General features: G+C 35.9%; 1 protein-coding gene across 2 annotated transcripts in view; it reads right to left on the minus strand.

Annotated features, from left to right (window-relative positions):
- The window catches only part of LOC150096071 (uncharacterized), a 229,974-nt gene that overhangs the window by 164,083 nt on the left and 53,182 nt on the right, over positions 1-12,709 (minus strand). For both annotated transcript variants that reach the window (XM_090409310.1, XM_090409309.1), the window contains exon 6: positions 8,482-8,527. In XM_090409310.1, the coding sequence (XP_090265436.1) occupies positions 8,482-8,527 (46 nt within the window). The remainder of the gene's footprint in view (positions 1-8,481; positions 8,528-12,709) is intronic.

A 12,709-nucleotide genomic window follows, 5' to 3' on the forward strand; every position in this document is an offset into this window, starting at 1 on the left:
ACAAATGTCTTCATTTGTAGAAGACATTATGACTCATTAACTAAATAAGGCATTATGAAAGAATATATAGTAATAAATAGCAAGTATAAAAATAAATAAGCAGTAGAAAAAAAAAAAACTTATAATCTGAGTAGTGAAACGAACAAATAATGCCGTTTAGTATTTGCAAACTTTTTAGTGAGTGTGAATACATAGAAAGATACGACTTAGGCCGCGTCTTACAAAGCCAGTTACTGATATTTACATAAAATAGAAATTAGAATTTACAGGCTTCTGTGATTGCTAACCATAATGAATACATTATATCAGGCTATAAATAAAACTTCATGTGATGTTTCAGTAATGCCAGATTTAGGAGTTTAAAATTCCTTTTTCAAACGAATCCAATGAATATTCTGTTTTTTTATATCTCTATCATATCTCTTTTGCCGTGTTGCTGAACATATTCAAAAAAACTCTCGATTTTGCTTATATAATATACTGTGATATTTATTTGTTAAGAGAAAAAAGGTCATGCTTAACTAACAGTAATAATACAGTATTCAATTACTAATTAATATGTGGATTTGGGTTGAAATAAATTTTCAAAAATTAACAAAATATCCACCATGCACATGATAAGATTCAAACTCACAGCCTGTTGATTGGAGAGTAGATACACTAGCCACTTTGCCATCTAGGCCAGCTAAAAATAACCATAAGAGATTGTCTGTGCATAACTGGATTCCAACTTTCTTTTGTAATCTCTTCATTTGGGAAATTAAAATCTGAATATGGGTTTTCAGAAACAGATTAGAGAAGTTAATTAGTGAGATTTTAATTTCCCAAATGAAGTGTATCTACTCTGCAATCAACAGGCTGAAAGTTTGAATCCCACCACGTGCATGGTGGATGTTTTGTAAAGGCTTTTACATGGGAGATGAATTTTATCACACAGTGTGAGACCCTCCCCTGCTTACTGGAGGCCTGAGTTCAATGTTTGATCTTCTAGAGCAGTGTTTCCCAAACTTTCAGTACCCACGTGTCCTTTTTAAAATTTTAGTAACACAGGCATACCCCATCAGGTAAAAGGCAATTTGGAAGAAGTTATATTTTAAGTTTGATTGTCTCCGTAATGCAACTGGAAGAACGATGGTACATTGTTCCCTTTGACTAGAAAATTGGAGATTGATTCTCGTTGTGATGAAAGGAATTTTTATATGTTTTTTTCTACCCCCCCCCCCCCAGTTGGCCGAGTGGTTAGCATATCTGCTCTCCAGCCAAAAGGCTGTGGGTTCGAATCCCATCTAGGTATAGATGTTTGTGATTGTGAAAATAACAGTGGTGGTTTTGGGCAGTAGATGGCATTGGTGTAGATGATGATGGTAGCTGCGGTTCGTTGCAGTTGGTGGATTGAGTGGTGGAGGCAGAGTTGTAGAGTAGGTGCCCTCCCTCGATGAGTCCCTTGGACTCCCTAGAGGTGTCATGTAATAATAATAATATTTCAAACTTGACTAATTACATTATAAAGGTATTAATTTTTTAATATTTGCATTATAAAAATTAAACAAGTGAAACAATTTTTTAATTATTAAATATATTTTTAGTTATACAAATCCAATATACATATAGATAAAACAAGAATTATGAAATTTAAATTTTCAATAATAAAAAAAAAGCTTAATGAGATGAGAGAAATTTAGTTGAAGTTCAAACTATTTGAATTTAAACTTTTAATACAAACAGTTCAAACCACACAGCTGGAAAGGGATACTCTTAATGAAGGTCAGTCAAAACATACCAAAAGACAGATTGTTTAAAACTTCCTTCAGATTTTTCAGTTTTTGAAACGTTATTTATTCCCCATTCATGTGCCATCTCCTACCTAGGAGGTTGACTACCATGATGTGACTCAATCCTCAGCTCATCCACAGTACTACTACTAATGTATGATATGCAAATAACTTCTGAGGGAAGGATTCATCAACTTTGTCATATGTACCCCGAACCCTCAAAGAGGTGAATAAAGATATGACCATACTGAATGAGTTGGAATGTTATTACTAATCTCCTATCAATGTTTTTCCTATAAATTAGTGGATTGATGTGGTCAAAATCAACCCAGGTTGATCTTGGCCCTCCTGTAGATCTTTTTCCTACCATCTTGATGTGAAACACTTGTTTTTTATTATTATTATTATTGTTCCGGGAAACTCCAAGGAGTCGACAGACTCATCGAGGGAGGGCCCTAACATCATGTCTGGAACAACTATTCAACATTTACACAGTATCTATCATATCTTGCCTTGAACTCATTCACGGTCGTAGCACCCACAACAGACTCTGGAAGCTTATTCCACTCGTTCACCACTCTCCAAGTAAAAAACCTAGCTCTAACACCCTTGTCAACCACGCTCTTGCCCAGCTTCCATGCATGGCCCCTAGTCCTCCCACCACCAGTCATATTTTCAAAAATATCTTCTGGATCCATCTTATAAAAACCCTTCAGTAATTTGAATGTCTCAATCATATCACCCCTCCTTCGTCTATCATCCAATTTCTGCAACCCACAAATCCTCAACCTATTCTCATAAGGTTCATTCCACAGACCTGCTATCATCTTGGTCACTCGTCTCTGGACCCTCTCCACTTCCTCCCCATCATGAAGAAACCCTGGTGCCCATAACTGGGCACAGAAGTCCAGTGGGGTCTTATCAAGGCTCGATACAGAGGAACAACAACTTGCTTCTCTCTGCATGTTAAAGTATTTTTCATAAGCCAAGTGATTTGGTGAGCTGTTTTAGTTACTTTTGCAATGTGCCCCCTAAACTTCAACTCCCTATCCACCAGTACTCCCAAATCCCTGGCCTCATCAATCTCCTGGAGTACAGTTCCACCTATGCGATATACTGCTGCTATTCTTTTCACCCCAAAGTGCATAACCTTACACTTTGCCACATTAAACTGACATCCATTTTTCCTACCCCAGTCCTCCAAACTATCCAAATCATCCTGTAAAATTTTGACATCCTGTGCACTCACAATTGCTCTACCCAACTTTGCATCATCAGCAAACAAGTGAACACTTCCTCTCAAATCCTTTCCAATATCATTGATGAACAAATTGAAAAGCAGTGGTCCAAGAACAGAGCCCTGCAGCACTCCACTAGTCACAAGACGTCTTTTTGACTCCACTCCTGAATAAACCACTCTCTGGTATCTCTCCTTCAACCACCCTCCTATCCATCTTACCAACCCTATATCTATCCCCATCTGCTTCAGTTTACTGATTAGGGTTCCATGTGGTATCCTGTCAAAGGCCTTGGCAAGGTCCAGTAGTATCACTGTAAACCCATTACCCCTATCCAGTTCAGCCGTCACTGTGTTATAAAACGTGAGCAAGTTACTGAGGCATGATCTACCCTTCACAAAACCATGTTGTCCCCCATACAATATCCCATTTTCATCTATCCAATCCTGTATTCTTTTCTTGACTAATTTCTCTAAGACCTTGACAATGATTCCTGATATGCTAATCGGTCGGTAATTTACAACAGCAGTCTTGGAACCACCTTTATGCAGTGGAACTATTTTCCCTTCCTTCCACCCGCTCGGGACTAACCCAGACCTGAGACCCAAATTAAACAAAATGGTCAAGGGTACTGACAATTCTTTAGCTGCTTCTCGTACTACACGAGCTGGTATACCATCCAATCCCACAGATGTATTGACATTGAGGTTATGCAATAGACTACTCACCTCCACTTCATTCACCACAATTCCCGTATAATCTACTGATTTATTCGTTTCTGCAATGTCACCACCTGGATGATATATTCTTGCAAAGTGCTCACTCAGTAACTCAACTATCTCAACTGATTCCGTTACTTCCCTACCATCGGCATTCTTTAAAATCATTCTGCTATGTACATTTTTCCTTTTACTTGCTACATATCTAAAAAACTGTTTAGGATTCTCTTTAGCCTGCATGGCCAATGTTCTTTCGTAATCCTTTTTTGCTTTTCTTACCACACTCGTCACCCTTCTGGCCTGCGCTTTATACCGTTCATGTGCCTGCCGGTCACCTTTCTCCTTAAATTCCCTCCATAGTTGTTTATTTTTTTGCAGCTCAAGCTTAATGGTGTTATTCATCCATTTAACCCCTACTTGATTTATTATTCAGACTCTAGGTATACAGTCAGCCATTGCTTCATGCAAGCACTTCTTAACTACCTCCCATGCACTATCAACTTCTAGTCCTTGCAGTTGTACATGCCATGGCACTGAGCCAATCAATCTCCTAAGCTTGTCATACTTTCCAGCCCGATAATTCCACATGTACCCTGTCTTAATTGAAAATTCTACACCTTTAGCCACCTCCCAAGTCAAGACCCTATGATCACTCTCATCGATTGGTGAGAATGTGGTCATATTTGTTACAGCCAAATCCTCAGATGTAATTACTAGGTCAAGCACTCTCTGACCCCTAGTATTTTCCATTATATACTGTCGCAGATAGTTATCCCTTAATAACCGCATAAAATCCAATTCCTTCCTCCCGTGTGTTCTCTCCTCACTCCAATCAATGCGACCATAGTTGAAATCTCCCATAATAATCACCCTCCTTCCACTCATTTCTTCTATTTGCTTGTGCATATTGTCACCACCATCTTTTCCATCACCTGGTCTATAGCAGCACCCACTTGTATATTTAGTTCTGCTAGCCACAATCTCGCACCAAATGGCCTCAAATGTGCTCTTTTCTCTATCCTGCAATTCAACTTCTATTCTCCTTGGCTGTAGCTCATCAGCTATCATCAACAATACTCCTCTCCCCATTTTATTCTCTCTGTCATTCCTGAACACACTATACCCATCACATTCAATCCCACTAGCTATATCATCTACACTCAGCCATGTTTCACTAATACCAATAACCTGTGGTCTGGAAGTGCCAACCATGGCCAAAAACTCTTCCTTCTTGTTCCTAATACTCCTAGTATTAGTGTACATGAATTTAAAACCCCCATTAGCCCCAACCCTACCTTGATGCCTTATATTAACTATCCCACTCTGGTTTGTTGTCCTTATTTGCTCTAGCATATTATATTCATTCTTACATTCAACTGCCTCCCTAAGGACTGTATATCTACTCCCCCCCCTTAACGAATCTAGTTTCCCTGAATTTGCACATCCACTACATTCAGCAACATTTTCTCAAGTCTTCTTACACCATAACCATTCAAATGCAAGCCATCCATCTTATATAGATCCTTTCGCCCATCGAACTCACTCCACACGTCCACAAATTCCACACCACTCGTCATACATAACCCATGCATAAAGTCATTCGCAATTATGGCCCTCCTTTTAAACATTTCACTGTCATACCGTGGCAAAAGACTAATCATTCTAACTTTCTCACTCTTTTCTTTTGCTACCTCAAACAATTCATTCAGGTCTTCTATCATTTCCATTTTATCTCCTTTCAAATCATTCGTACCTGCCACAACAATCATTTCTTTCACCCTTTCCTTTTGCTCTCTAATAGACTCAGTTACATCCTTTATGGTCGCACCAGGTTGGTACGATTTTGTCAAATCCTCTACTAACACACCTCGTACTAACGAGTCTCCATACAGCACTCTATCCTTCATTTTGTTCATGTTCACATTCATACGCCTATTTTTCCTGTCATACCTTTTATTATTGGTTGGTTCATTCAGTCGACTTTTGTTCATCACTAGTTGCTGTTTTGCCCTTTCAATCGCACCATTCAACAACGCGATCTCATTCAATGCATCTATCTCATCTTTTTTATTCTCTGAGAAACCATTTATACTATCATTCACACTCTCATAATTCTCATGTACAACCTTGCCGTTTCTTGTCATATCGGTATTTTGTCAAAATACCGATATATCAAAATTTTGTCAAACTTCAGAATGAAGTTTGACAAAAATATCACACTCACGACCCGAAATACACTTCAATTCCTCATTCTCCCTACATTTTCTACACACATTCAATCCTTTATTATCATCTATCCACACTCCGACCGCGCTCCGTAAAGCGTACATTTCACAGCTAGTACACTGACTCATTTCTTTTATACTGTTGTTCTTTGATAACGATGGCGAACCATCATTACTGGCTGCCATTTTCCTTCGTACAGGTGCCATAATTATTGCAACGTGTTTTATCAAATAATAAGTTATACACACCAAAAACACACAAACAGACGCACTAAAATACGCAAAACAAACAAAACTACGCAATATTAATTAATTTTATCAACGATAACTGAAAATAATACTTATCTTATCAGGAGCTTGCACGAACACTACACACTACGATATAACCTCGAACTCAACCAAAAGTATGACATAGAGCTTTCTTTAACAATCAGAAAAAAACAAATACACAACAAAGCTCGCCAAAGATCTTTCAACGAGTACTACTACTAATGCTAACTACTAATTTTGCTAACTTTTCCTCTCCCATTTTGTTTAAGTGAAAATATGACCTTAGATTACCTCTGATTACATATTCTTGAATGCTAAGTGTCATATTCCTTTATCATATCTTCATTTTTAATATGATTTTGCAACTGATGCCACCTGTTCCCCTCCCCCTTAAGTTGTCTCAGCATTTTCATACCTGTGGTCTCAAGTCTTTGATTAACGCCTTCATTTGTAATCCAGCTCAGAGATCCATAAGTGAACACTAGTTTGGGCTAGTTTCTCTTATTCCATATATATTTATTCAACTGGCTCCCCACCATCCCAGCTTTGCTGATTCTATTGCTATTTCCATATTTAATTTACTATCTTAACTACAAAGCACGTCTAATTAGCGGAAATATTTTACTTGTTCTGTAGGTTCATTCTCCATTGAGAATGCAGATGAAGTTTTCTTGCCTATTTTTATTGTTTTCGTTCTTTTTATTTCTGATTTTCATGTCAAATTTGTTACAGCTCTTATTCGGTTTAGTTAAAGAATCCTGGACACCTGGATTGGATTTGTTTAGGAGTACAATATCATCTGCATTAAGCAAAGAGCTAAATTTGATATCAGGTTTGTTTCATGAATATGAGTGGAAAGAGAGTGCAACCTTGTTTTGCATCTAATTTTATCAAACCATCTTACTGTACTTCCATCAATCCTAACTGCTGATTTACAACTTAAATACAGTTTATACATAAGGTTCCATATACTTCATATAACTGGAGAATTTTGAAAAACTTTACTCTTGGCACTTTGTATGCATTTTCCACATCTATATAATTTAAGTATACCTGTTATATTTATATTCCCAGGATTTCTCAACTATTTCTCATCGTCTTCAATTTCCTGACATGTACTACAGTGTTCTTTCATTTCAAAGATTCAATAGCCTCCAGAACATTTTGCCATCTTCATGATATTTATCTTTCACATTCTTACTAAAGTATTCCCGTGACTTCTGTTTAGCTACTTTTATACAATACTTAGTTCACTTAAATTTTTCTCTATATTCTCTCAGGACTTATGCTGATGCTAGAAGCTTTTGATATGCTTTCTTTTTCAGGGGACTGCCTCTAACTTATGTTCACTATGGAGTTCTGATTTTTCCATCCTTACAAACAACTTCACCACATGCTTTCCTGAAAGCAGCTCTTAGAAGTAAGCTGTAGACTCAACTATACAAATATTATTCAAGAAAAAATTAGCTTGAAAACACCAAACCTTGGAGTCTTAAGTGGCAAATTCTAAAGAAAACATTCAATTCTTTTTTAAAACTTTCTTACATGTTTTCTTTTAAAGATAAAAATAAGTATCATATTGAAAACTAAGTAATGATTACTGCTAATTTCAAATCTGAAAAGTCCCAGTCAGTTTTTCTTTCTCTGCATTCCTTAAAGGCTATATGAAGTCTCTTCCCAGTTATCTGGCTTTGACTCTTCAATGACTGCAGCTGGATTCAAGTATGGGATTCACATAAAAACATTTGAACAGAATGAGATATAAAGGATTAACAGATGTATGTGAAGCAAATAGCAGGCAAAAATGTCCAGAGAAAATTTCTTATGATGTACAGTTTAGAACACAAAAGTATAAAGCATGAAATCTGGTTAGAATCCTGCCATGGGCTTGGATGTTTGTGATTGTCTGTGAAAATACTAGTGGTAGTGGTTCATTGTAGATTGTGGGTGGTGGAGATAGAGAATGACAGAGTAGATGCCCTCCCTCTATGAGTCTTTGGACTCTCTGGAGGTGTCAAGTAATAATAATAATCAGAAACTTACACATAAAATACTCTAGAAGAAAATTGCTAAGAGAGGACTAGCAAGGAATTATTAAATAATCTTTAGTTATCGGAGCATTCCACACCAGTCCTTAAGTGTACACTGCAAGAAATGTATATATCTTTGTTTTGAGCTTGACAAGAAAAATAACTTCTGGAATGAATTTTTACAATGCTATGATTATAAGCCTTCCAGGAACATAAAAATACCTTACCTGAGTAACAGCTCTTCTTAAGTGTCGGATATTTTTGATAACCTTGCTAAAGAAGTAGAGTATACAAATAAGTAATTTTATACTACAAAATTAAATATGATTTATTAATCTGTCTGGGAATGTGCATGCATTTTTGGTATAACAATTTAATCAACAAAGGCATGCCAAATACACAAAATGTGACATGAGAAGTCAGATATAAACTATTTTTGGTAGTATATGCATATTCCCCCAAAAAAGAAATTCAGTACATCAGTATCACATCCATCAATCAACAGTTTGACATGAATCTATCAAAAAATTCTATAAATCCTCAGCTAGGTCAAATGAACTGATTTCACTTCATATAAACTAGCTAGAGATTTATCCAACTTTTTGACAGATTCATATCAAAGCATTGATTGATGTAATACTGATATAATGAATTTTTATTTTATAATATTGATATACTGAAGGAAATGTTTCCTTTGTCAGAGGAAAACGCTGAAAATATAAGATATTCACAATTCAGTCATATCAGTTGGTTAGATAAAGGAAACATTTTCTGGTCAAATAGGTAAAATTGTTGCAATTATTCTGCTGTTTGCAATGAAGATATTTGTATGTTTTTTTCTGAAACTATCTTATCATAATCTGGAACAATGTTTACTCAGCAATATATCCTCAATGAAATTACTTCTGAAAGATCTGAGTGCAGTATCAACTTTTTAATATATCACTCCTACAAATAAGTTATGGAACCTATAGCAAGTTGATGTTCTGTGTAAGCAGGGGCTTCTTTTCAAAGAGCTGGAAGTTGTAGTCTTACCAGAATACTTAATGGGGAAAGCTGTTCCTGAAAAGAGGTAAGCACAAGAAAGGATGATTAGGAGTAGCAGGTTTGGTGGATTAGCAGCTGAATTATAAATGGATGATAGACAGCTGCAGCTCATGTTATTGTAGGTGCAACGAAGGAATGATAGATGCCAGTTCCATCAAATAGTACAGTCATACCCCGAAATTACGCGGTAGGTGGGACCAACAAAAAGCGCATAAGTCGAATTCGCGTAACTCGGGAATAATTTTGCATACAAGCATACAAAATATTAGTTAATTGGGACCAAAGGTTTACAAAAACACCTATATGTTTTAAGAAATATAATCATAATTGTAGTTTTTCATACATAAACAAAAAAGAAAGTTATTTCGATGTCAATGGCTTCATAAAATCTAATACATTCGTCTGACGACATAATGTCTTTTTCTTGTCACGCAAAATTTCTTCATAGCAAGCTGATGATTTTTTTATTCCTTACCTTGTGGCTACAATTCGTTCCTCATTAGAATCAATGTCCTCCAAAATCTGTAATCCTTTCTTTTATGATTGTTCTTACTATGGATTCCTCTAGATCGAACTTCTTTGCTAGTTCACAAATTTTCATTCCGCCTTCAAAATCCTTAATAATGTTGAGTTTTGTTTCCAAAGTCAATGTTTTTCTTTTCTTGCTAGCTGTAGAAGAATCGGACTTGCTTCCTTTGGACAACATTATTATTTTTTATGTGATAAAATTTTTATCAAGAACATAATATTAAACAATCGCACAAAACCCGTCAGTGCTTGTTCACAGCATGTGCGACACTGGCGAATGCAGCTGGCACCGGAAAGACACGACTAGTGGTGAGATGTGAAGTGGGATGGGAATATGTACATATATGAAACTGCGTAACTCCGGATTCACGTAAGTCGGGGTATGACTGTACTCATGTAAGAAGATGTACAGAAAAGTTCATCTATGAGAGAGAGCAGTTAAAGAGTTTATGAGAGGGGGTTGTCCATTAGCTGAACTGCCTTCTTTTGGGTAGCAACAAGAATTTTTAAAGCAGTTTATGATGTGACAGCTCAAATGTGAAAGCAGTGTTCTAAGGTTGGGCACATTTGTAGAGAGCTGGTAGCAGGAAAGGTGAAGAGTAACCTTGAGTGAAAAAAGAATGCCAAGTTTTTTTGAGGCTGGAGATGCCAGAGAAGTGACATGTTTTTTTAGGAATGACTGAAGGTAAGTTCAAGATAATCACAACGTTTTCATTTTTTTATGGTACATCAACAACAAATAGCTATAATGTGCGAAGTCAATACTTAAAAGAATAAAGATCAATCAGAGTATTATTAAAGTATATTAAAGCATGTAAAAAAAAACATGTCATCCATTAAAATAATTGATGCCACTTATGTGAAGAAAAATTACTTATTATTTAAAAAAAAAATTTGATAGGTTTCATAGCCATTATCAATATACAATACACGGAAATAAATAAATATATAATATTTATAAATATATAATAAATAAATACAAAGAAATAAATTTAAATAATTACAGCTTTATGAAGCATATAAATGAGTGTTATTTAGGATGGCTTCCCAAACCCGAGAAAGTTTAAGGCAATTGTTTATCTTGAGGTTAGGACTGTGAATATGTGTTTCACAACTTTATGTAATCTTTCCAGAAGACAACTTTTGTGTAGGACTTAAGCTTTATTCCAATGAATTCTATGTCTAGTTGACAAGGCAAGGCTAGCTGAACCAGACTTATCAGATTAAGCAAAATATATTCTTGATATTCCTCCAGATGAATCTGAGCAGAAGGACTTACCTGTCCGTAACAACAAACACTGCAAGAACAAGGGATCCCATAACTCCAGGATAACGAAGGAGGATATTTGTTTTTTTCAGACACAAGGAAGGAATTCAGTTTACAAACTGGATGAAAAGACACTTGTAGGTCAATCTAGCAAAGAAATCTTGCAATGTTTTTCAGACACAAGGAAAGAATTCAGTTTACAAACTGGATGAAAAGACCAGTAGGTCAATCTGGCAAAGAAATCTTGCAATTTTCTCTGATGGTGCTTTAACATGTGGATCTGAAATTCTAGAACTTTTATTCAAGAAGCATTAGGATGAAGCTATAATTATTATTTTATTGATTAGTTTTGCATTATAATCGTTAGAGATGAAAGTAGTTCTGATAAATGACAATTCAAATACAAATTTAATTCTTGGGTTTACTGAATTAATTTTCAAGACATTCATGGAGATCAAACAAGCTTCATATAGCAAAAACATGATCTGCACATCTGTACCAAATGTATGGCTTAGGTGAAAAAATGTTGAGAATAGGCTGTTCAACTTGTTCCATAAAATAATTTGCTAGAGTAGGAAAAACAGGAGATACCATAGCCATTTCTTCCATCTGCTTGTACAATTTGTTTTGACAACTGAAGCATTTTGAATTAATGACAAAAATCGAATAATTTTACAATATCAGGAGGAAAATCATCACATAGCAATTTAATTGTATCAGCCAGAGAGATGTTTGTGAAGAGAATAACCACATCAAAGGTGATTAAAAGATCTGTGGGTTGTAAAGATAATCCTACAAGTACTATGTAATGATTCAAGAATATGTGATCAGAGGTATTCTAAGGTCATATTTTCACAAACAGAATGAGAGAGGAAAGGTGAGAAAAACAGGTGTTTCACGTCAAGTTGGCTACTTAGTAATTTGGCAATAAGCAATACAATAGCATGGCTACTCAAGTAAATCATTATTAACATGACTGATGTGTTAAAGACAATGGAACATTCTTCTAATTTACATATTACTTGTTTAAGATTTAGGTGACATCAGAGAACAAATACTAGCATCAATGAAGAACTCTCATTCTCACACCTTTCATACTTTATAAGCATCTCCTTAGCTGCACTGGAAGAACATGCCATTGTGCCCTTTCATTGGAAAAGGTCTGAGTTTGATTCTTGTAGTGATGAAAGGAAGCTTTAATATGGACTTTTTAAACTGAAGGCGAGTCAGCTGATCTCATGGAGGTAGCAGGGTTGTCATTACGCCAATGAAGGATGATTATAGAAGATCCTGGAGTTTGGTATTTTTGAGCACTGTAAAGTTAGTCATATGAGCAGGAGGAATGAAAAGTGCTACCATCAGCAAAACATGGATAGGGTTTGATGTCAGTGAGAGACAGTCATGAGGAAGATAGCAGGTGATATAACAAAGCCTTGAGAAACGTGCATTAGTAGAGAAATCTGAAGTGAGAAAATACCAGTCTTCCCTATGATCACACAAAAGGCATTGGAAGATTTTGGTAAGAATATAGAAGATGAAGGTATAAAAATGTTCTTGAAGCCATTGAAAACGAAATAGAGGAAAGAGCTATAAAAGGAACTGTACATGATAGA

Source organism: Typopeltis vanoorti, chromosome 19 (assembly GCF_054136105.1).
Source record: "Typopeltis vanoorti isolate ZY-2024b chromosome 19, IOZ_Tvanoo_1.0, whole genome shotgun sequence".
In the NCBI taxonomy this organism is placed as follows: Eukaryota; Metazoa; Arthropoda; class Arachnida; order Uropygi; family Thelyphonidae; genus Typopeltis; species Typopeltis vanoorti.